General features: G+C 44.8%; 2 protein-coding genes across 6 annotated transcripts in view; one reads left to right on the top strand and one right to left on the bottom strand.

The window, feature by feature from the left end:
* Positions 1-15146, top strand: part of TM6SF1 (transmembrane 6 superfamily member 1) — a 29766-nt gene extending 14620 nt beyond the window's left edge. For 3 of the 5 annotated variants that reach the window (XM_032341965.1, XM_032341967.1, XM_032341968.1), the window contains 5 exons: positions 111-232; positions 1973-2077; positions 4010-4102; positions 4292-4411; positions 11956-13516. In XM_032341965.1, coding sequence (XP_032197856.1) covers positions 111-232; positions 1973-2077; positions 4010-4102; positions 4292-4411; positions 11956-12147 — 632 coding nt within the window. In that variant the 3' untranslated portion in view covers positions 12148-13516. Of the gene's footprint in view, positions 1-110; positions 233-1972; positions 2078-4009; positions 4103-4291; positions 4412-7234; positions 7613-11955; positions 13517-15030 lie in introns of those variants that run through there. The other 2 variants (XM_032341966.1, XM_032341969.1) reach the window with 2 other exon arrangements.
* HDGFL3 (HDGF like 3) overlaps positions 14535-25487 on the bottom strand; it is a 73868-nt gene continuing 62915 nt past the window's right edge. Inside the window, exon 6 of the mRNA XM_032341970.1 lies at positions 14535-14766. Within this exon, the coding sequence (XP_032197861.1) occupies positions 14761-14766 (6 nt within the window). The 3' untranslated portion in view covers positions 14535-14760. The remainder of the gene's footprint in view (positions 14767-25487) is intronic.

The raw sequence follows: 25487 nt of genomic DNA, 5'->3' as shown, positions 1-25487 counted from the left end.
GTCCACAGCACGGTGTTAAAATTACTTGAGTGTCCTGAACGTTACTCGTGTTTAGAGATGTTTTTTGGCAAATTTTTGACTTTGACTTTTTCTTTCTTTCTTTTAAATAGGGAAGTATGGAACCCGCATTTGTCCTGCCTTTATCTTAAGCATACCGTATACTTGTCTTCCTGTCTGGGCTGGTTTCAGAATCTATAATCAGCCATCAGAAAGTTATAATTATCCCTCAAAGGTGATTTTATTATGTTAACTGTAACCTGTTCCCAAACTCACGGGGCTCGCCGACATCTCCTGGCTACTGGCTCGAACCGTGCCTCCGCGCACTGGACCATCCGGCCAGTCCATTTGACGGTGCGGATTCTGGGCACTGGTCACAGTCAGTTACAATGGCAGAGATGGTCTGTTTCTGTCTGAACACATCTGCTGCAGCTGGACGGGCTGGGCTTTCTGGAACTCCCTGTGCTACCTGTCATACTGGCTGTTCCCATCAGATCCTGCTTTAGTGCGTGGACTGTGTGGTTTTTCTGAGGCGCTTAAAGGCCTGGTGTTTAGGCCTCTGGGCACCCCTTGCAGAGAAGACAGTGCCTTTACCGCCCCAAGGGGAGGCTGCAGGGCTCCTGCTGGGCAGGGCTGCACACACAGCCTCAGGGTCTAATTTACCAAGGGATCCAGGCATCCGGAGACTGGCTACAGGACGTCTTCTGAGACACTTCCCTTGCATTCACCGCCAAGGTGGTCAAGGTGAAGCAGTGCTGGCCGGGCAGATACTCTGTTAAGGTCTTTACTTCTAAGCTAGTGACATCGAAGTTTCTTTTCTTCTTATTGTTATTAGACCCTTAAGCAAGATCCATAAAGCAAAGTGAAACATGGAATGTGAATTACTAGCGATCTTTAGAACCTGATTATTTGGTTGACTCTAAGACTTAGTGGAGTTCGTTAAACGCACTGTAATTTATAAACCTCATTTGTAAACAATTAGACACCTGCTGTGCACACTCAGGGTGACACACTGACATCCTTTTGAGGAATGGGGTGGTTGTTAAACAGCAGGAAGTACCCACAGCCTTGGGCTCCACTGCTTTTAAAACAGTCTCCGCATCAGTGTATCAACACCGCTCATGCCATGAGACACAGAAAACTGTTCAGTATCATTTTGTAAATGTCCAGACACAGTGATGGGCAGGGAGAAATGGCCATCGTCACACAGCACGGATAGGAACATAAATCCACACTCGCTCTGTGAGGCAGTTTGGGGCTGTCATCAGCCTTCGCAAATTTAACCCCATTACCCAGAAATCCCACGTCGAGGGCCCTGTCCTCGGACAGTCGTCAGAGAGATGTGGTCAAGACTTTCCTACAGGATCGCTCATCGTCACATGAACGGTGCAAATGCCCAGATGTCCGACAGTGAGAGCAGGGCTGAAATGCAGGGCTTCCGCGTCACACAACGTGTCAGGAGAGGTTTTAGTAACATGGGAAAGTGCTTGTAAAGTAGGTAGATGTTAAGTGTCAAAAGAACAAATACAAAATTGGTTATACATAAAGTCATAATTTTGTAAAAAAAAAAATACATGTAGATCAGATAGGTAAGTAGACCGATATCTCCAGGAAAACAGTGGCTCCTAATAATGTGCTGGGTTTACGGTTTACCTTTTTAAATGAATGTATCTTACATTTATAATCACAAAACTATTACTGCAAGATAAAAACAAAAACCAAAAGAACGATTCAGAGAGCGCAAAGGGCCCTTCAGGACCGCCGGGCCCCGTCTCCTCATGTCACGTGAGCAGAGCAGAAGCAGAGAGGAGGCGGGACACGATTTTCCTAGGTTGGGCGGCCAGTGGTTTATGACACGAATCACCCATCCAGAGAATTCTCTCACCGTCTAGCACCAGAGCGCTTAGGCGTCCGTAGATCTCTGATGCTTCTCTGGCGCTCTGGGCCTGCTCATTGGTACAAACTCTTATTTTAGGTCATTCAGGAAGCTCAAGCAAAGGACCTGACGAGAAGACCATTTGATTTAATGCTGGTCGTGTGCCTCCTCCTCGCAACTGGATTTTGTCTGTTTAGAGGACTGGTAAGCGGCACAGATCACAGGAGTGTTAAAGAAAACATATATTTAATCCGGATTCCTAGTGCCCCAACAAAACCCGGCCCGGCTTGCTGCGGCTCTACCACCCGCCAGGTCGGCCCCCAGCCTTCCTCCCTCGGGGGCCGGGGAGCGCTGGGCTGCCACATGCACCTCCTTTGCCTCCTTAGACTAAGCCCACCCAGAAGTCTCTTCCTTCCCCGATGTTAGGGTACCTGAAAAATGAGCTAGTAGAGTCTCATTCTTTTGGTTTCCTTGTTGTTTCTGCTTTAAATGTCATTGTCTTTGGGAAGGGTCGTTCCTGAAGACGCCAGTGACACTGTGGCACAGAGCATGCCTTGTGTTCTCGGGAGTAGGGACAGGGTAGTGAGGCGGGGTCCAGAGCAAGGAGTTAGAGTCCTGGCTGTTTCCCAGCTGTGTGGCCTTAGAAAAATGACTTAACCTCTCTGACCTCAGCTTCTTCTGCTGTAAAGTAACAGCACCTACCTTGCGGTGATGGTTTGATGATTAAATGAGAGAACAAACATCAAACACTTAACAGAGGGCCTTAGATGTGGTAAGTGTTGACCACGTAGGGTCACTAGTTACGATCTTTATTGGTGGATGGCCTTCGTAATGCTGAGTACCATGATTTGCTCTTAGTGGAAACGAATTCCAGCGGCCAGCACCATAGGAGTAATTATACTCCGCGTCGGTGACAGTGACTGCTCTCTGCCTGCTGGCTCGCACAGCAAGTGTGAGGCGAGTGGCAAGCGTGAGCTGATGTACCTGACCCACTGTCTGGGGGTCCTTGAACCGTACACTCTGTGCGGCTGGCTGGGTTCAGAGCGAGAAGCTCTGGTCTCCAGCAGTAGATCATCAGAAATTTCCCGGAGTCGAGTCAGCTAATGGGAGGGGTGGCACAGGGAAGGGGTGTAAGGGAGAAGGCCGGAGGGTTTACTCAGAGTACAGAGCGGTACAACTGTTTTGTTTTTCTTAACTCATCTCCAGGCCCAACATGGGGTTTGAACCCAGGCCCCCAAGATCAGCAGTCACTTGTGCTGCCAACGGAGCCAGCCAGGCGACCTTAAAACTGGTCCTTGGTTAGTTTGCTGTGGCAAAGGGAAGAGAACAACAACAAAAACGAGCCCCGGCTGTAGCCCCGCCGAGCCTTGTCCGCTCCTCTGTGCGCAAGGAAGATGTGGGCATGCGCGCGGGACTTTTGCAGATGGGCTTTTCAGCCTGGGCCTGTTTGTACCCATTCCGTCACTGGCCTGTGTTCCCAGATGTCATCTAGGCAGGACATTTATGACCGAGGACACAAGTGATGCAGGAGGGAGGTGACTCAGAGGGACCTGATGATGTGCCAAGGAGACTGTGTCTCTTCCGTGGCCAGGAGTCTGCTGTGACCCACTCTGTTCTGCTCTGCTCTGTTCCCTCTCAAGGCGGACACGGAACATGGCTTTGCACAGGACCCTGCTTTCGGATCACCCTTTACTGCCCCCATCGGCCATGTGCTCTGTGAGGTGCTGCAGAGCGCAGGAGGCTGTGTTTTAAATTCTGCAAAGCATAGTGAGAGGAGTTTGGGCTAGCGATGTCCTTTTCTTCCCGCACAGAACAGCTGGCTAGTTATTTCTTCCCGGGAAGAGTGAAACTGGTCATCTGGCGGAAGCGGTGTTTTGGCCAGTGGGAGTCTTGGCACTGAAGGAGTACCCAGGAATAGGGCGTCAGGTATTTCCTGCTCCACTGTTAATCTCTTCGTCTCCTCGGAGCAGATCTGCAGACCACTGCTTTTCTCTTCCCTCCTACTGATAAACTTCTACTCCCATATGCCGTTAAAGTGGTCTGTGGCTGAACCTGGAACCTTTAGCCCTCCCAGCGCACGCACGCTGAGGATCCGAGGTGATTGCAACTATGTAATGAATTTGTTTTTGTTCCCAGATTGCTTTGGATTGCCCGGCTGAGCTCTGCCGATTTTACACGCAGTTTCAAGAGCCCTACCTAAAGGATCCCGCTGCTTATCCTAAAATCCAGGTCAAGTAGTTATGAAGCCCGTGGTCTTTCTAACATGGGTGTTCGGTTCTTTAAGAATGGGAACATGGGCACCCATGTGGGAAACGGGAGTGAATATTCTCAGAGATAAAAACGTTCATCTTTTGTGCTTTTCATCAGGCGGGGCTGACTGTGAAGTTGCTGATGATGTTATTTCTCTGTTCAATGCAGATGCTGGCGTATCTGTTCTACTCTGTCCCTTACTTCGTGTTTGCGCTCTATGGCTTGGTGGTTCCTGGATGCTCCTGGATGCCCGACGTCACACTGATGCACGCCGGAGGTCTAGCGCAGGTACTAAACATACCCTCCGTTCACAACGTCCGCTGGGGGTCTGGCTATCCTTGTCGGGAATCCGAGAAACATCTCTGCTTGGTGTTTCCGGGGGGTGGGAAGCGGGTCCTAGACTCATCCCCTTCGGTTCCCCAGTGCCTTGGGAGGCATTTCTGCATATGCATTTCATTCAGATCGTGCTATAACCATGTGGCAGTGTGTCACCCGGCTGTACAGGGGAGGAAGCTGAGGCCCAGGGAGGTTAGCGATCTGTCCCGGTCACACACCCAGCAAGGGGCCCTGCTGGTTCTCTGGGGCGGTTTCCCCATCTCTGAACACCATGGCTACTAACAAGAATGGAGAGCTGTCACCTTGTAGATGTCTATATCACACCAAAGATGTCAGAATTCTGTTGTGCTACCCTGCACTGAGCCAGGGAAACCGGGTTGGAGAACATTCTGCCCCCAGTCATGCCTCTCCTTCCCCCCTGCTACTCAGTCCAGCCCCTGGCCTCTAAGCACGGAACACTTAGCGAGCGTTCAGTGAATGCTTACTTCATTGAACTGGAAATAAAATTACCTGTGGAAGTGCAATCTTACTCAAAGTACATTTTTACAAGCTAACAGTTGGCAAGACAAACTGATCTTATGAACAGGGAAGAAAATTATTCAGTAATTTTTCTTTCCCCACTTCTCACTATAAATAAAAAAGAAACAAATGAATCTACCTTATAAAGTCACTCTTGCATCTTGCTCTTTTCGAGCAGAACAAGGCTCATCTGGACAGTGTCCGTCATAGTCCTGGTGTGGGAAGGCAGCACGACGCCCTGGCGTTTACAGGCTGGAAAACAGCTGTGGTGGTCAGGGTTTAACACTTTGAGCTAAATCCTTCTAGTCTGAGGTAATTCTCAATTACAGAATTAGAATATTAGTACCAAAAAGTTGGTACAGCATCTGGAAGTAAGGGTTCCTGTCCTTTCCTTGAAGGACTTAAGATGGAAGAGAACTACTATTTGCTCTTTGCAGGCCTCCGAACAGCCGACTCCTCAGGCCAGTATCTTTCAATACCAACTTAAGCTGACTTTTTAAAAATTTTATTTATTTGTCAGAGAGACAGCGAGCGAGCACAAGCAGGGAGAGAGGCGGGCAGAGGGAGAAGCAGGCTCCCCGTTGAGCAAGGAGCCTGATGCGGGACTTGATCCCAAGACCCTAGCATCATGACCTGAGCTGAAGGCAGATGCTTAACAGACTGAGCCACGCAGGTATCCCTATAAGCTGACTTCTGATTTTGTCTTTAGGCCAAGCTGTTCCCAGACTCCTAGACCGAATCCTAATCTTGGAGATAGTGTCTAAAACAGCATTCCTGACCTTCCCTACACCTTATCCTCCATGTCGCCCATCCCTGCAAACAGCCTTTGCCATGACCTCACCCCTACGTGTAGGACATCGCTAGGTCCAGTTGGTTCTGTCTCCGGAGGAATCGCACACCCACTGCTTGCAGCTCCTGGCCCTGCAGTGGTCGTGCACTCCTCTACTTACTTTGTGGGAGGCAAAGCAGGCTAAGTGTTCTGCTCACTTGTCTGGGTGAGGCCAGGCTGTGAGCTCTGCTGGCATAGCAAATACTCAGTGGCTTAGCACAGTGAAGTCTGCCTTCTTGCTTGGGCAAAGGGCATGGGGGGTATTTTTAGGAGCCAGGACTGGCATCAACATGACTGCAAGGGAAGCAGATCCTGTGGTCTTCCTGTGCGCCCCAGGAGGCTTGGAGTGATGGACACAGCACAAGCCCCGCAGTTCTGTTTGGTTTTTAAAGCCTCACTTAAATATAAAAAAGGGATGGTTCAGGGCAGCTTGTTACTTGCCTGGGGTCACAGTTACTAACTGGCAGAATAGGGATCTGGAATCCTGTCTGACCCCAGTGCCCATGTTTCTCTCTACCCGTATCCTTCCTCTCATGCAGACGTTAGCCATGGTGGAGTCCTACCCATTGGCACAAAGCTAGACCTTGTGCCCCAGACCGGGGCTGGGAGGCAGGGACGCAGGAGCGGGGCTGCGAGTGCCGGGCTAGGCCAGGGTAGGCTGGGTTAGGCCGCATTAGGTGGGGAGAGCGCTTAGGAGCTACGGCAGGTCACAGCGGGTAGTAAACCTTGGCTTCTGCCTTCCTGGCCGCCCAGGAGAGAGGGGCTCCCACCAGCCTCACTCTTACCGGTCCCTTCCTCGAGGATTAGCTTGCAGTTGATAGTCACGGTCCCTCTCCATGCCTGGGGACCTGCGTCTGCCCCGTAGCAGGCCGTGCTGCAGAAGCCGGACCGTCCCCATCGAGGAAGCTAACAAGAGTGAGGCCACTGTTGGACCCAGTCAGGTGGACAGGGGACAATCAGGAGGCTTGGGAAGGTCACACCTTGGGGGCCTGGGGGTGCGCTTGAAGTGACAGCACTAAGACGAACCCAGGATTGTAGCTGCTGGTGAGGGGTAGGCTTGCAGCCAGGCCCAGCAGCTCTGGCCCAGCGCTCCCGGGAAGGCCAGGGGGCCAGCAGGCAGCTCTGGGCAGCAGCACTAGCGGCTTCAGCCAGAGCCCCAGCCTCGCAGGAACTCTTCGGCTTGTCCACCACAGCCCAGTGCGACAAGGTGGCTGGAGGCTACAGACTAGATCCTACAAGTGACAGGAGCAGGTTTCTCCCCACCCAGAAATGGCGTCGTCTGAGAACTGGGCGTCCGACCGTCCCAGGACTCTGCGCGGGGCCTTAGTATCTAGCTACTCCAGAGTTTAGCCAAAGGAAAAGTTACAAATCACCCTGGAAACAGAGTGCCCGCGATGAGACTGTTACGTAACTGGTTTTCTGCGTAGCCAATACTTGCTTACAAAACGAATTCTTGTCTTGGGAGGCCATCTGACACACTGATCACAGAGAACACCCTCCATAACCCAACTCACATCCCTCGCCTACTAAAACTGCCGCACTCCGTGTTTAGAAGCTTTATGCACTCACGATCCCACTAATTTTATCAAAGTTTCATTTCTTGAAAAGCCTAGTGGACTCCTAAGACTCTGATTTAATAGGGAAAAAAGTGAAAAATTTCTAGATCAGTACAAGTCAGTGGAAAAAACATGTTAAGTCCTTACAAGGTCCCTGATTTCAGATCCTGTACAAATCTGTAAAAATCTGTAAAATCTGCAGTCTTTAAAAATCAAAAACATAAATCAAAAAGTAAAAGAAACAGGACCTGGGTGGCTCAGTGGTTAAAGCCTCTGCCTTCAGTTAGGTCATGATCCCAGGGTCCTGGGATTGAGCCCTGCATTGGGCTCTCTGCTCAGCAGGAAGCCTGCCTCTCCCTCTCTCTCTGCCTTCTTGTGATCTCTCTCTGTGTCAAATAAATAAATAAAATCTAAAAATAAATAAATAAATAAATAAAAATTTAAAAAAATCAAATTAAATTAAAACCAGGTCACATTTTACGCCAAAGAACCAGTGGGGACTTATTCATAACTCAAGTGTCTTTTCCTAGAAAATTCTTATTGTAGGATTAAAGTTCAAATCTCATTTGAAAAGTATTCCAGGTTGCTTAGATCCACTTATTATTAGTACCTTCTGGCAACTGAAGAATTTTTCTCTGCTAAAATATCACTGAGCATTAGAAGAAAACAATCCAGTCAGTATGGTTAAGAGCACAATCTCTGGAGAGACTGTGTCGTGTCTCAGCCTGTCCCTGGGGAGCTCGAGAACTTGGCCACCTTGGATTCCTCTGCTGTGAAAGTGAGGATAATATAGGAGCTTTCTGCTAAAGCTGCTGGGGGGGGAGGGTTGCTGAATGAGGGCCTCTGTGTACAAGGCTTATTAGCACAGGGCCTGGCACAGAAAGCGCCCTGGGTCTTTGTTGCTGTTTTCGTCCTTGGTTTAAGATTCCCAACAGGAGTCTGGAGAGGAAGTGCGTTGTGTTGCTCAAAGACTCATTCATCTGAAGCCATGTGTAACAGACATTATTACCTAAAGATCAGAGGGACAGGGAAAGAGATCTGGGATTGACTCCCAGTGGGTTTTGGCAGGGAGCCTGCCGCCCGTCCGGTAATACCCACAGCCCTGGAAGCGGGAACAGTCCCGCCTTGGGTGGGGCAGTGCCCCTTCCCACTCGCAGCTAAGACTCTCACACTCCCTGGCTACTGCGGGTGCTGTGCCCTTTCTCACAAACGGGTCTAGAAGCTTATCTGTGGAGAATCTGGTTTCCCTTATGGAAACCATTAGGAAAAACCTGAAAGATTTAGAAGAACATGGATAATTGGGAATACTAATGCAAATTCTAATTAAATAGTTTGCTTCCAGTGTAATTCATCGGTAAACATCTTTATTTAGCATTAAGATTAGAGACAGACCGTCTTGAAATCGTCAAAAGGTCAGCAAGGGGATCTAAAAAAGAAGAGCCCACCTGAGTGGTCAGCAAAGGAGAATGCCAGATCACGAACAGGTGATTCTCTTGGCACTGTCCTAAGCACTCCACAAAGATCAGCTCATTGAGTGGGCATAGCAACCCCTATGAGGTAGGCTCCATTATTATCCGACTTTTCTAGATGAGGAAGCCAAAAAGGTTACATACCTAACCCAAGGTCATGCTGCTGGTGGAGCTGGGATCGGACACTGGCCGTCTGGTTCAGATGCAGTGTTCTTAACCCCTGGACTGTGCTGCTCAGAAAACCCTAAAAAATGACATAGTTCTGGATTAACTATTCATATTTGTATCAGCCAAATAGCCTGGCTATTGTCCCAGGGCTCACATCAGTTTTGGCCTAGGATACTTATGTGGACACAGGGTAACTTTCACCTCTCCTTTCTGCTTTCAAGGTCATGACTTTTAGTCATCCTTTCCATGTTGTCTCTAAATATAAGGAAAGGGAGTTATTAAAATTTAACCATTCTTTGCCCCCCCTTTTTTTTTTTTGGCCTCATTTTCCATTCTAATCATCCACTAATAAAAGGATCAAAGCCTATCTTTGAAATTTACTTGAGGTGAAAGCAGGTTTAGAATGGCAAGAAAGATTAGGGGCTCAATGTCACATCACTGAATTCGGCAGAAATGTCTGCGCTCCACAAGCTGTACCTGTGAGCCTGGGTGACAGCTCAGCCGCAAGGAGCCCAGAGCCAGCGGGTGCCAGGCTGAGCTCTCGGCCCTGCCGTCGGCAGGCCTCGTGTGCTGGGAGCAGCGTCACACGGGACGCCTGTGCAGGCCCTTAGCAGCTGTGTGCTCGGGGAGGAAACCGTTCTCCGGGGAGATGGAGGGTTTTCTGAAACTTCGCAACTCTGCAAAGCGGACAGCACAGGGGTTGGAAGGAAGCAGTGGTCGGGGGCTTACTCAGCGGGAGGTGTGCCCACTGCAAACACACCTGTTAGAGCGGCAGGCAGTGCCAGAAACTGCGGGATAGGGCCCCAGGCTTCTTTCTCACCTGTAGCCACCGCTCTGCATTAGGAACGCAGATCTGTACCCCTCGGTTAATAATTCTGGAGAAGACAGGCCTACCGAAATAGGTATAAAAATAGAGAAGTGCTTTGTAGAACCTTTTTGTATTTTGACAGTCACAAGACCATTGTTGTTTAATGTTTATTGAGCTCTAACAATGCGAGAGGCGCCACACGAAACATAAGACACAGTACCTGCCCGGTGGGCTTACAATCTAATCTAAGGACATGATCATTTTGTAACGTTGCCATGATTTTGTGGTTTTTGAAAATGAGGTATTAACTGCACTGGGGAGTGCAGGAGAAGAGCCTACGGAATTCACTGACTTCTGATGCAGGTTTCCCTATGCAAGGAGGCATGATTGCTCCTAATAATCTCTCAAAGGATGGTTGGCATTTCCCCAAACCTGGTGATTTTTGTCATGTGTACAAGCGTCTTTAAAGACAGAGACACCAAACCCACTTTTCTGAAGGTCAAGATTCATATCTGGCCTCTAGTCCGGAAGTTTGGTTATATTATTCAGAAAAACACTGTTACTCAAAAGAGGCCCTAGGGAAAAACAGCAACAGGGGCCAAGCTCCTGGTCTGTGTTCCTAGAACTGCCCAAGAGCGGCTTCTCAGGGCAGCCTCTCCAGTGCCCTTAACTCGCAAGGGCTTTTGTCTTCAGAGCCCGGAGATGGAATGCTTATCATCTACTGGGCGCTGTTTGGGTATCTGCCTGGGGGACGTGTGTTTGGGGGCCAAGCCCTCCCAGAGCCTCCTGGGTCACAACGCAGGGGTGGAGAGATTCTGTGTTGGTCCTTGGTAACACACCACACTAATCTCTTATCTCCAGAGAGTAGCAAAACTGTACTGTGAGGTCCCTAGAATGTACCAGTAATTTGTAAAAATGTAGCCTGTTAAAGTACCCGTCACTGATAGAAATCCATACACATGCCGCCGATGAAAGCGTGTCCTTTTCTTCCCATGATAAAGTCAGGTGCTAAGGAACACTTTTATCTGTGAACCACTTAGCAGAACAGACTGATCTCATACGGAAGGAAGTGTAAGGTAACTCATACGAATTTGAAGCAAATTATTTAGTTTTTCATTCTTATTATTCTTCTGTGACTTCTTTGGATTATAGTACTTCTCTCTTCACTTTGATCCTGATGAACTAATAATCCATCACTTGGATATATTTAATTTCCAATCCTTGATTCACATACAGTTTAGATTTCAGTGAGATACGAACACGCAGACTCCAGGGTTGCATTTTGTAACAATATGAGAACCCTGAGAAATCCTCACTGGAAGCCTTTTCTGATCAAGTTTTCCCCTGTGCTTACGAAAAGTACCAAAAAAGATACATCCTGAATGCATGTTATAACAAGTATGTACGCACCAACCGGCAGCTCTAGCTCAGGTGATGCTGACCGGGACTGGCTCTACTTCTAAATAAACTAGACTTCGACTTGAAAAGGTTGCCGGCAGGTACATTTACCATTCTATAAAGAGCAACCACAGTCCTACCCCCATCCAAGTTGGTGACAACCCTACATACTAGTATTTTTTAAAGTTGCATAAAAAAACCAATGCTTGAAGAAACAAACAAAAAATATATAACAAAGGGCTCTGAGCTCTTGTTGCAGGGAACAGGTCAAAGACTGATTTATGACGCCGAGGTCCTCAGTACTTCTCTTTAAATAGCTGTATTAAAAATATTTCCACTTTGTAAACTCTAGTACTTTCTTCATCTTCATTGGAACACATTTAGTAAGCCACAAGTGATGGCCTAATAGATCTCCAGAATGCAAATCAGAAAAAAACAAAAACAAAAATACCGAGATTTTGCTCAATTTTTCTTTTAAACTGAGCCACCGATGTTTGGTAAGGGACACTGGTGGGTGACTAAACAGCCGGCATGATAAAGCCTCGCTAAGGAAGGTTTACTTTATTTGAACAGTTATGTTAAGACTGGCCCTAAATTCAATGAAATCCTGAAGACTATGGATTGCTTGAGTACTGGTTTTGAGGGCACAGGAAGCAGGGTCTGAATGAATCGCCCAGAACACATTGTGAATCCAACTGAACACAGAATTCATGCTTACCTCCCCCTCCCTTTTTTTTTAAATGCAACAGGCTCAGTTTTCTCACATCGGTGCTTCTCTTCATGCTAGAACTGCTTATGTCTACAGAGTCCCCGAAGAAGCGAAAACCCTTTTTCTAGCATTAAACATAGCATATGGAGTTCTTCCTCAGCTCTTGGCCTATCGTTGTATCTACAAACCAGAGTTCTTTATAAAAACAAAGGCAGATGAAAAAGTTGAATAAAAATATTGTTTCATGTTCTTCCTCTCTAGATTACTGACTTTGTTATCCTGGGACTGATAATTTTGTCCCATTTCACTCCCTTCTCATTCAGGAAGACTTCTACATAAAGTCTTGTTCTGCACTGTATGTGAGCTCTCATGTGGTTTTGTGTGGGTAAAATTTTCTTTCTTTGAAGGAAAAGTGAAGTTGAGAAACGGTTTGCTTAAAGAAATATATTCAAAATTATCTGTGAATAAACTTGACCATCTATTTCCATATTGTTTGCACATATTAAATATAACTGTAAACAATTACAATTTAGCTCCTACAATAGTGAGAATGAAAATGAAACTATTCAAAAGTGAATATGGCCTATGCATATTAAAAAATTCAAAACAACAAATACATACTGGAGAGATACTTTTTGCATATAAGACATATATGCATCATTATTAACCTCAATATAAAAAGCAAATCATCACAGTATTTTAAAATGTTATTTGAAAATGTTTTCCCAAGGAAAGTCTATTATATTCACTGCTGTTTTAAAAATTGCTTTTAGTAAAATTTTTTTGTGAGCCTAAATAGCTAAGGAGAGATCGATAACTTTATCATTACTCTTAATGAATACTGGTTTTATCGGTGACTGGAAATATTTCTATTGTATTTCTGTGTATATTTTTAATAAATTTTTTTGGCCTTTTATGAAAACAAATCTTATTAAACTGGAAACATTTTGTATTTTTTTTTTTCAGAAACAGTTTCGTAGTCTCTAGGGTTTTTATTTTAAAAATCTGTCAGTTACATGTTCCAATTCAAAATGTCATCTACATTCTCCTTATGTTTTAGTGTGAGCAATGAAGGGGATTTCTGATGAATTAATTAAATTTCGTTAATTTAAAATTAAATTACAGCACTCAAAACTAAAAAATACTTCTAAGGGAGAAAGAACTGGATTGGCATCCCTTTTATCTTCTAATGAACCTTTCATATTTGGAATTATGAGTATAGAGAAAAAAACTGGTATTTGTTAAGCGAGAGAAGCAAACTAAAAATCCGTGCGCCCTAGAGGGGTAAGCAGACTGGTGCTTTCCATCCACTCGGGCGCGCTGCCACCAGCACCAGCACCATCGCTGTCCTCGGTGGCCTCGGGCTTGCAGAACAGCTCACATTTTCTCTTCATGTTATTTATTAGCTCTTCACCACAGTGAGAAAACAAAAAAGAAATGGGAGTCCAAATCAATGCCTGGATAATGTCAAGTGTGCGAATTTAGGGTCCACTGAGCTGATAAATATTATCTGAGACGTGCGAGCAATCATGTAGCCGTTCCTCTCCCTCCTCCATGTTTACAAAACACTTAACACCCAGACAGTGTGCAAAAAAAAAAAAAAAAAGAAAAGAAAAAGAAAACCCTCACCTGCACTTGATTCTATTGTCAACTTGCTGTTAACAATTTTTGCTTTAATATATGAATTACATTAATACCTCACATTACATAGATGAAGCCAAATTACACTAACTTCGTTGTTTACAACCTCAAATCTTACTCCCAGTACACATTCCAATAAATTTATTCTGTAAAAACAATACATTTTTTTGTTTTTGATTTTTTTTTTTTACAGTAAACTTTTCAACTACAAACCTCGAATACGCGAAAGATGTTCCAAGGACAAGCATAACAGGATTGATAAAACCCAAACTGACTAAATGTGTTCTCACAATATAAGCTGGCATAAAAATAAATAAAATTCTCTATTATCACAATAGCAACAATAATGTACACATAATAATGGTTTGTGGATGAATACCAACTATTCTAATTCTAGTTCCAAAAGAAAACAATGGTTCATTTAAAAGTCAATGCTTGGTCTGGTTTCCCATAGGGCTACTGCTGATTCCAGCTTTAAAATGTAAATTATCCACCTTGAGTGATTAGCTCAAATTGTATTGGCATTGGGGAAAAAATAAATCATTGCCTTTATTTTGGAGTAACACAAAAGACTCACTAACTTCACATATAAAAACTGAGTTTTTGTACGTAACAATATGAGTTTTGAGAAGTATAAGCTGTCGACTAGCTATTTCTAATGCGGAGTAGATATTTTACAATGTGATTAAACTTTACACATGGCCTCAAAACTGAAGGACAATTTAATTTCATCTTCAATATGCCAACATTATGTGTTTAGGAACTGATTCCTGGGTTCTGTCACAGAGAGGAAATCCCGTAAGCATTATGTTGAGTGGTCATTTTTAGAAAGTGCTAATTTATATTTAATGGAGTGTCTGGTGACAGTGGAGTAAAGGCAGGAGAATGATGAACGTAACTGCCTTGATAAAAGGATCCTAGACATGTATAAGTCTGTGCAAAAATCTTGATAATCCTTAGTGGTTAAGGGCAACTTCATGCAACCAAATAACATGAAATTAAATCAATAACCTTAAAAAAGGCTAAAATGTCTTTTTTCCCCCAAACACAACAGAGAGGAATGTGAATAATGTACATACAAACTGGGGTTCTGTCAGTGACAACAAGGAATATGTGTTGGTTCATATCAAATCCAAGATTATTAGACAACCAAATGTATAACCTTCTTATGGTTTTTCTTAATATGCAGCATTCATTATGGTAGTTAGGTCTGTAAAAAAAAAAAGAAAGAAAACAAGATTTTAGATGATTTGGGACATTAACAATAAAAGCTCCATACCTATAAAGTATAATAAGTGGGATTTTCTGAGATTTTAATCTGTACTGCAGCATTACCAATACTCAGCAAGAACAGCCTGGTGAGGCTGTGCTTGATACCGGTCAGCTCAGCAAGCTAAAAGAGGTGCTAGGGCATCTGTAGTGTGCCATTCAAAAAAAGGAAACAAAACAATAAACTCTGTCTACTGTCTGGCAGGGACAGAGTGCAGTAGTTTGCACTCGTACAGCTCAGGACAATGTATTGCTGGGATAAAGTCACTGGAGAAATTGAGATAATCCATCTTTGTGAGGACTGTGGTGTCAGAAAGAAAGGTAAGCTGCTTCAAATTTAAAAAGCATTTGGAATGTATGCAAATTACTCTGTATAATATTTATAACTTAATTACTTGGGACATATGGCTCGAAGAAATACAAGATTTAACAAAATCAAGATGTACGGTAAGAAAGGAAGTCTAGATTTCTTTTAAAATTTAGATGGCATCTGTGTGACAAAATATTTCCATTTCAGAAAAGAATTGTTTCAGTCTGGGTCCTACCATAAATCCTACCAGGTTACGTTTCTTCATAGGGACGCTGTTTTTATTTTCTTCATCATTAACCCAAATACCTTACTCCCCCTACCCCGCATGCTCTCAAAGGACAAAGGAAAGAGGGATTTCGGGCCTCTGTATTTCCTCCTAAAACAGCCTGTTTCCATTCTTTCCTTTGCTAAGTGAATGAACTCGCCTGTGCGCTCATGCGTACTCGCTCGTGGGTATGTTCTCACATATACAGTCCAGATCTATAGTGTGCATTATGCCATACATAAATAATTCCAGGACCTTCAAACAGGAAAAGCTCCTAAACCTCAAGATGGCAGAAATACTTTTCTTGGGGCACCTGGGTGGCTCAGTGGGTTAAAGCCTCTGCCTTGGGCTCAGGTCATGATCTCAGTGTCCTGGGATTTCCCTGCTCAGCAGGAAGCCTGCTTCCCCACCCTCTTCTCTGCCTACTTGTGATCTCTGTCTGTCAAATAAATAAAATCTTAAAAATTAAAAGAAAAAGAAAAGAAATACACTTCTCTTACAGCCAGCCTGCTCTTTTCCTACCTGAATGAGAAAGTCAACTAAAAAAAAACAATAAAAATCTTATTTCAAATCTGTGAACCTGCAAAATGCAGTGACTAGTGACTCCTAATTATTAACACACAAAAATACTAGATATGATTATATTCACAGACTTGGGGGGTTTTCCTCCCTGGTGAAGGAGGAAGACACCCATTTAAAGCAATGAAAAATTATTAACCAAAGGAATTTATTTAACAATGTCTTTTCACTAATACCAGTGTGAAAGGCAATAAAATCTGTGTGGACATCGGTGGAACATTCATAGTACCAACGACTCAAACTGTATTGAAGAACATTTTTTGGGACAGATGGTCCCAGAGCCGCCTCGGAATACAATTAATGCTCCCAACAAAGAAAAGGCGATACCTGTGACCACAACTGCAAGGACATGGAATTTGGGGGGGGGGGCAGGGGGCAGTGTCTTTCAACAAGGTACTGTCGAATGGGTGCTTATAAAAAGCGAATTACAAATCCATTTTTTAACTTGTCATATACCACCACGACTCTATTGGCATCTCCGCATCAAAAACCGTCTTGCTGATTCACAATGGTATGTATCCTGGACATGGTGCTCGGAGCACGTGCTAGCCTGGACATCTCCTCCAAGTCCGCAGCAAGAAGTGGTTCCCTCTGTGCCGGCAGCCGTGCTCTGCGCCAGGCCGCCCTCTGTTAGAGGACGGCGGACTAACGCAACCAGGCCCCCGAGGCCCACGGACGCGAGGCACAGGAAGAGGCTGTGCGTGGGCGCAGAGCTGAAGGAGCCCTGAACACTGCGGAAGTGATGAGATGGTGGAAGTCACAGGGTCTTTTCACGGAGCACCATTGTCACTTGACAAAATGCTGACAGGTAAACTATAACCATAGTTTTCTCACAGTTTCTCATAGTTTTCAGACGCTTTTTCAGAAGTCACTGAAATGAGCCTATTCCCTCAAGGAAGACAAGTGGAAGTACTTGTTGCCAACGATGAAACTTGAGCTTTTAAGTGAAACTTAGAATTCTGGAAAACTTAGTCCTCTACAGTCAAGACTTCCCAATAAGGATTTTTCTGACAAGATATACCTGGTATTTAAAAATATGATTAAAAATACTTTATAATGAAAGATTTGGAAGACCCAACTAATTCAGGGAACCAGTATCTTCTAAATGGGTAAGAGCTATTCAAAGTGCCAGACAGTCCAACTGACTTCATTAACAGAATACAAAAAGTTCAGACTGCACATGGCTAGTAACCTTTCAGAAAATATCTCTTTCACAGAGGTGGTGTAATATCAAAGAACATTCGCAATGATCTGAAGAAACTATTAAAATACTTATATCTCTACTTTCCAACTACATATCTATGTGAGGCCACATTTCTTCATATAACTCAACCAGAGACTGAAAACAGAAGCAGATATGAGAACCCTGATGTCTCGTATTAAGCCAGACATTAAAATGCAAAACATTATGGGGCACCTGGCTGGCTTTCAGTAGAGTGTGTGACTCTTTGATCTCAGGGTCGTGAGCTCAAGCCTCATGCTGGGTACAGAGGTTGCTAAAAAAATTAAATAAAAACTTAAAAAAAATAATGAAATGTAAAACAATGTCTTTCTTCTCAAAACACTTTCTAAAAAATGTATTTTTCATAAAAATGTTATTTATATTGAGTATTATTTTACAAATTAATAACTATCTTAAAATTAGTTTTTATTCCTAATTAAATAAATGCTCACAGGTGTAACAGAAGCTCTTTGGGGCCCTCAATAACTTATAAGTGAATTAAAGGGGCGCTGAGACCAAAAAGTTTGAAGAATCACTGGCTGAGCAGATACTGAGTACAGGGTTAGAAGAAAGGCTGCACAGATAACCTGGGATCTGAGTACAAAGGCCAACATCTGCCAAAGTAAGGAGTCTGGACTTGATCTTGAGGGCACTGGGGAGACTAAGGATATAGCCCCTTACAGCAGAAAGAAAAGGTCAGGGCCAGAAGGATAAAAGCATGGACACTGCTTAGTGGTTACAGCAAACGCAATGGCTGTCCCCCAATATTTATTTTATCCTCTGCTCTTCCCTGCAATTATGGTGGCCTTGTGGTTTGGGGACCTGACTCCAGCTCCAGGAGTGGGGAGAAACTGACTGGTCCCAGTCTCAATCATCAGTGGTTGGTTCAGGGATGGGTGACTTTCGGACAGGGTCTCCGGCACACCCTTGTGTAACGCCCTCTCCCCCTGAGTGTGGGCCGGACCTTGTGAGTTACTTCTAATGAACAGGATGAGGAAAAAGTGATGGGAATGTAACGTCTGCGATGAGGTTGCGAGATTACAGAGGACTGGCTTCTGTCTTGCTAGCACTCTCGAGGATGAAGCTCTCTGGCATGACGGACGCCTTAGGGGGAAGCTCACGTGTCAAGGAACCTAGGGCACCTCTGGCCAAAGTTAGGGAGGAACTGAACCCTGCCAACATCTACGGAGTGAGCCTTGAAGAGGACCAACGCCCCAGCTGGGCCTCAAAATGATTTGAGCCTCTAACACCTTCTTCGCAGCTTTGGAGACCCAGAGATGGAAGGCTTAACAAGTTATGCCTGTCCGGATTCCCGATCCATGGAGAACGCCAGATAATAAATGCTGTTCTAAGCCACTACATCTTGAGGTAATTTGTTACACGGCATCATTGCCACAGCAGGCCCAAGCCAATCGGTGCACGGTCTTCTTGTCACAAAGGTTAGTAACTATGTCACAGCCCCGTGGATCAAGAAGGGCGCCCCACGTGTTCTGGAGCCTGCCCTTGTCTGCTTCATGCTTCGAACTATGAGCAGCGAGGATGCTGTCAGAGCCTCTGGAAGTAAAGGTCCCCAGAAGTCTGAACCTCTTCTCTCCTTCCCTCACCAGTACTTATAACCACAATACCATCTGCCTCGAGACCCTCAAACCTTTCGTCCTTATGGCCTATGCTTACTGTAGTTAAAACGACAGGCTCCTGGGCATGTCACTTCCTACATGCTCACGCCCAGTCAGCTGCGTCCTCTTAGGCTGCGACTTCATCTCTTAAACTCTCCTGCCCCCACCCACATTCCTTGATCTCTTCCGCCAGGCCCCTTGGAAATCACAGTCAGCCACAAGCAAGTATCCCATATTCCCAACTTGCATTTCTTGGCCACTCTGCCCCCTCATGTGTTCCAACAGAAACCTAGTTCTCCCTGAGGACGGCTGCTGCTTCTCCTGCAGGCCTCCCGCGGCAGCTCTCGTACCACGGCCCGGAGGCGGGGAAGGTGTCTTTCCTGACCATCACTGCGGTTCCTAAGCCGTTCCTCCTCTCTGCTGTGCTCTCCTCCCACCACCCAGTCCTCCCAGCTCTGAACTGCCGCCCCTCCTGCCTACCGTCCCCTCCACACGGCTGGGGCTATTCCTTCCTCCCACCGTCATTCGGTATCCTCAGCACTGGGAACGTTCTGGGTGTAGAACTGTCTTTCCGAAACTCCGACCTCTCAGTGCCTTGATTCTCTCTCCTCCTCCAGCCTCGCTCAGTCCCTCCCTGGGGCAAGTGTTGCTCACGCCCCAGAAGTACAGGAGTCCCCCACAGATCTGCACTTTCACTTTTTTTGGTCAGCTGTGGTCGGGAAGCAGACGACCTTCCCTCGGACTTTCCTTCCAGCAGTAGGTCAACAGTGGCCTCCGTTACAGGGGCTACGTCACCCCCTCACTTGTCATCTCACAGGCGTTCTGTCATTTCCCTTCATCAACCACAGCGAGAAGGGGGAGTACCGCACGGAGATATTTTGAGGGACGTCACTTTCACTTAACTTCTATTACAGGATATTGTTACAGTAGTTCTATTTTATTAGCTACTGTTGTTACCGTCTTACTGTGCCTAACTTACACATTAAGCTTTATGACAGGCACATACATGTAGGTAAAAATACAGTATATATGGGGTTCATACTATCCACGGTTTCAGGCATCCACAGGGGCTCTGGCAATAGAGCTCCTGCAGATAAAGGGGGGACAGCTGTATTTGCAAACATGGTTTTAAGCCACTGTTTTGGGGGGTGGAATTATGAAGGCAGTTTTGGTTGTCCTAAGAACTTGGGGGCTGTCTGGTATTTTACAGGCAGGCGTCAAGGGACCTGTGCCACGAACGGCACTCACCCAGTGAAACGTCCCACTCAAGTACCAGCCCCACGTGCAGGGCGACCACCCCCGCAGTTCTTCCACAACCTGACGGAACACCGCCCTCGTCCACCACCACTTGTCCCCGGCTTTCTCTCTTTAGCTAGGACTCTACCTTCAATAATTCTCTGATACTGAAAATCTGTTGACCCACTCCCTTCCTCATGTCTTTTTTTCTCCTTCCAAACATATTTTGGTTCAATGATCCATCGCTGTAACTGCTCCCTTCCTTGCACAAAATCCATTTCTGCCTCCACCCCCCTCCATCCTAGTTGCACTCGATTCTCTGCCTTTCTGTGGTTGCACAGCTGAACACTGGAATGCCTGGAGAGGATCGCACACCCATCCCGACGACTGTTCTCACTTTAAGTCAAGGCCACTAACCTCAAGTAAGCCCCCACTTCTTTCCCCAAGTCTATCCACTCTTCTCATCTTCTAGGGGACTACTTTGTCCCATTTCCTCGCTCTCTCGAAATTTCCAACATTGCTTCCCAGTATCAACTCTCAAATGCTGACCTCACTTCCTGAGAAAACAGAAGCAATCAGATGAGAAATTTTACAAGCTCTCACCCTAACTAAGTACCCACTTACCTGCCTTCCCTCCCACCTCAGCAGGGGAGCCAAGGGAGCCCTCCAGATGTGTTCTAGATCTTACGCCTCCTTATCTTCTGAAGAGTACTGCTTTGGCAACTCCTTCCTACATTACCATTTTGTGCTCATTCATTCCTCATGTGAATCATTCTTACCAGCACATGGGCTGTAAATTCTCCCATCGAAAAAAAAAAAAGCCCCTCTTGACTCTCTCTCAGACCACGACTATTAAGTATTTGAAAAGAAGTTTAAGATTAGTCTACTAGCCGTACTAGGCATCAGGACTCATTGTACAGCTACTATAACTAAGAAAAGTATGATCCTGACCGAAGAAACGTAACAGAGAACCCAGAGAGCGACCCATGGCTGTGAGAGATGACACTGCAGGTCAGAGAGGGAAGGAGGGACAATTTAAGAAATGATTCTGGTTCCCATGGTTATTCTGTGGGGAAAAAAGGCAATAGTCCTACCTCATCTTATAGCCCCAATTCCTGATGGATTAAACACTAAAATGTTAAAAACAAAACTTACAAATTTAAAAGGAAATATAGGGGAGTATCTTTCCGATCTTGGGAAAGGGACAGGTTTCTTAAATAAGACAGAAGAATGCTAACCATAACAGGAAAAGTCTGAGACATTTGATTACTGGAGAGAAAGTCAGTTCACTAAAAGGTATCATAAAAAAAATCAGACAAGCTACAAGTGTGGAGAAGATATGTACAAATGCACATGACCAACCACACTAGTCAGAATCCAGAATCCGTAAAGGAGTCCTACAAATCAGTCACCAAAAATAGTCCAATAGGAGAATGGGCAGAAATACAAAATCAAGGAGATGCCAGAAGGAACCTGGATGGTAGATAAACAAGTGAAAAGAAGCTCAGCCTCATTATTCATCAAAGAATTGCAAACTAAGACTATAATGTACACTCATGATTATAAGCAAATTTTAAAGTCTGACAATGACATGTCAGTTACAGGAAAGCTGTACGAGGACGGCCGGAGTGTGAACTGGCCCAGATACTTAGGGATGTCCTTGGGCTTTCTCTTCTAAAGTTAGCAACCGTGAGCTCCTGACCTGGCACAGCCAGCTCTCGTGTGCAGTAAAGACCCTCTAGCTTCTGTGCACGAGGAGGCGAACAGGAGGTTGTTCACAGCAGTGCAGTTCAGAATTGTGAAAACCTGGGAACAACCAACATGACTGTCAAAAGGAGACTGAATCAAGTGTGGTGTATTCGTAAGGCTGAGTGTCACACAGCATCAGAGAGTTAACAATCTACTCCGCACACAATTGTGTGAGGGGCTCCTGGAAGCACACGAGTAAGTGAACGTCACTGTTGTTTAAACAGCTCAAAAATGAGCAAAACTAAACAATGTATTATTTAAGTATATACCGATACATTAGATAGGAGCAAAAATTCTGAAAATGAAGGGAAATAATACAACACTAGTGATTATCCCTGGGTAGGAAGAGTATGGAATTAGATGTAAGTTACTGTTCTGTTTTAGGTTGAGTGGCAGGGTTACTGGTATTCATGAGAATACCATATTAAATTTATAGTACATATATATTCTTTTGTATATGACAAATGTATTATTAAAAATGAGCTAAAAATAAAAGGATCTGACTTTGCACAGAGTGGATCTAGAGGGAACATAATCAACATAATAAAGGTCATATAGGGGACGCCTGGGTGGCTCAGTTGGTTAAGCGGCTACCTTCAGCTCAGGTCATGATCCTGGCATCCTGGGATTGAGTCCCACAATCAGGCTCCTTGCTCGGCAGGGAGCCTGCTTCTCCCTCTGCCTCTAGCCCGTCACTTTGTCTGCCTGTGCTTGCACGCTCTCTCTCTGTCTCTCTAACAAATAAATAAAATCTTAAATTAAATAAATAAATAAAGGCCATATAGGAAAAACCCACAGCTAATTAAGAGCTGTTCCTTTAAGATCGGGAATAAGACAAGGATGTCCATTCTTGCCATTTTAATTCATGTAGTACCGATGTCCTAGCCACAGCAATTGAACAAGAAAACAAAAAGGCATCCAAACTGGTAAGGAAAAAGTAAATCTGTCACAATCGGCAGATGATGTGATAAAGCAGATAGAAAACCCTAAAGACTCCACCAAAAAACTATCAGAATAAATGAATTCGGTAAAAATTATAAGACAAAATTAATATACATAAATCTGTTGTTTCTACATACTAATAACAAAGTAACAGAAGAGAAATTTAGAAAGTAATCCCATGTATAGTTGCACCAGAAAGAAAAAATACCTAGGAAGAAACTTAACCAAGTTCCTGACAGACCTGTACTCTGAAAACAATAAATCACTGACAAAAGAAATTGAAGACGACATCAACAGAAAGATATTCCACCTCATTGACTGGAAGAACAAATATTCTCAAATGTCCATACTACCCAGGGCAATCCACAGATGCAATGCATTCCCTATCACATTACCAGAACATTTTTCACAGAATTGGCCCAAATAACTACTAAAATCTGTACTGAACCACAGAAGATCCCAAATACCCAAGGCCATCTTGAGAAAGAAGAATAAAGCTGGAGGTATCACGATCCCAGACTTCAGGATACACTACAAAGCTACATTAATCAAAGAGTATGGTGCTAGCACAGAGATATATATGTATCAGTGGAACAGAAAAGAAAGACCAAAAATCAACCCATACTTACATGGTCAATTGATCTCTGACAAAGGAGGCAAGAATGTACAACGGGGGAAAAGACAGTCTCAATAAATGGTGCTGGGAAAACTGCACAGCTCCATGCAGAAGAGTGAAAGTGGACCACATTCTTACACTATACACATAAATAAACTCAAAATGGATTAAAGACCTAGATTTGAGACCTGAAACCATGAAACCCCTAAAAGAAAGCCTAGACAGTCATCTTGAACATGAGGCTTAACATTTTTCTAGATGTGTCTCCTTAGAAAAAGGAAACAAAAGCAAAATAAACCATTGACACTTCACCAAAATAAAAAGCTTTTGTACAGCAAAGGAAACCATCAACAAAGTAACAGGGAACCTATGGATCGGGAGAAGATACCTGCAAATGATGTATCTGATTAGAGGTTAATATATATATAGATATATACCTATATATCTATATCTATATATATCTCATACAACTCAACATCCTATATATATAGAGAACTCATACAACTCAAAACCAGAAAAACCAAATACTCCTATTAAAAAATGGGCAGAGGACCTCAGTAGACATTTTCCCAAAGACATCCAGATGGTCAACAGACACATGAAAAAATATTCAGCATCACTAGTCATCAGGGAAAGGCAAATCAAAACCACAAGGAGATAGCCTCAGACTGGTCAGAATGGTGATATCAAAAAGACAAGAGGGGCACCTGGGTGACTCAGTGGGTTAAAGCTTCTGCCTTTGGCTCAGGTCCTGATCCCAGGGTCCTGGGATCAAGCCCCACATTGAACTCTCTGCTCAGCAGGGAGCCTGCTTCCTCCTGTCTACTTGTGATCTCTATCTGTCAAAAAAAAAGACAGGAAACAACAGGTGTTGGCGAAAATGTGGAGAAAAAGGAACCCTCGTGCACTGCTGGTGGGAATGTAAACTGGTGCAGCCCTTGTGGAAAACAGTCAGAGCTTCCTCAAAAAACTAACAGTAGAACTACCACATGATCCAGTAATTCCACTAAAATATATGGGGGTGCCTGGGTGGCTCAGTCAGTTAAATGGCCAACTCTTGATTTCTGCTCAGGTCATGACCTCAGTGTCCTGGGATCAACCCCCACACCAGGCTCCGCGCGCAGCAGGGAGAGTCTGTTGAGGATTCTCTCTTGCTCTCTCCTTCCGCACTCCCCAGATGGACACAAACTAAGTGTCCATCCATAGATGAACAGATAAAGCTGCGATATCAATGGAAGACGACTGAGCCATAAAAGGAAGGCCATCTTGCCATTTGTGACAACACATGTGGACCTAGTGAGGATTATGCTAAATGAATTAAGTGAGACAAAAAAGACAAATAGCGTACGATTTCACTTCTCTGTGGGATCTAAACAGAAGCAGACCCATAAATACAGAGAACAAAGAGATGGCTGCCACAAGGAGGAGGGCCAGGGGATGGGCAAAATGGGCCCATTTTGTCCAGGCTTCTAGTTCTGGAATGAATGAGTATGGGACAAGGTACAGCAGAGAGAATACAGTGGATGGTACTGTACTGGTGCTGTGTGTTGACAGGTGGTGGTTACATTCGTGGTGAGCACAGCACAAGCACAGACCTGTCAAATCACCATGCTGTACACCGGAAACTACTGTAACATGTGTCAACTGTGCTTCAACTTAAACAAAAACTGAAAGAATAAATGAACGGATCTCAGTCTCCTTCTTTACAGTCAGGCTCTCCCCAGCTATGTGACCCTGGGCCAGTCTCTCCAGCCCGAGTTTCCCCAGGTGCAAATGGAGATGATACATCCTGGGATTTGTGCAGAATCAAGTGAGACGATGCACTGGCAGTCTGTGGCACAGAGTAAGATGGCAGCCATCACTACTCTGAGTCTGCTGCTGCTGCTGCTTCTAACAGCAAGTATTTTCTGAAGTGCTTTCAAGACATCTGAGTTGAAATGGTTTCATGAACCATTAGGAAAATGGGTCTACAATGCAGGAGATACAGGGTGGGAAGTCACCAGTAGTACATAATGATTGAAACCAGGAGCGGGGAGCAGATAAACACAGGGGAAGCTTTCCAAACAGCAGGACACCAAGAGACGGAAGGAAGGCGCCCTGGGAAGGAACTGACGCAGGAGCAGGAGA

This window comes from Mustela erminea, chromosome 5, assembly GCF_009829155.1.
Source record: "Mustela erminea isolate mMusErm1 chromosome 5, mMusErm1.Pri, whole genome shotgun sequence".
NCBI classification, from domain to species: Eukaryota; Metazoa; Chordata; class Mammalia; order Carnivora; family Mustelidae; genus Mustela; species Mustela erminea.
This window is presented reverse-complemented; position numbering and strand designations above follow the sequence as displayed.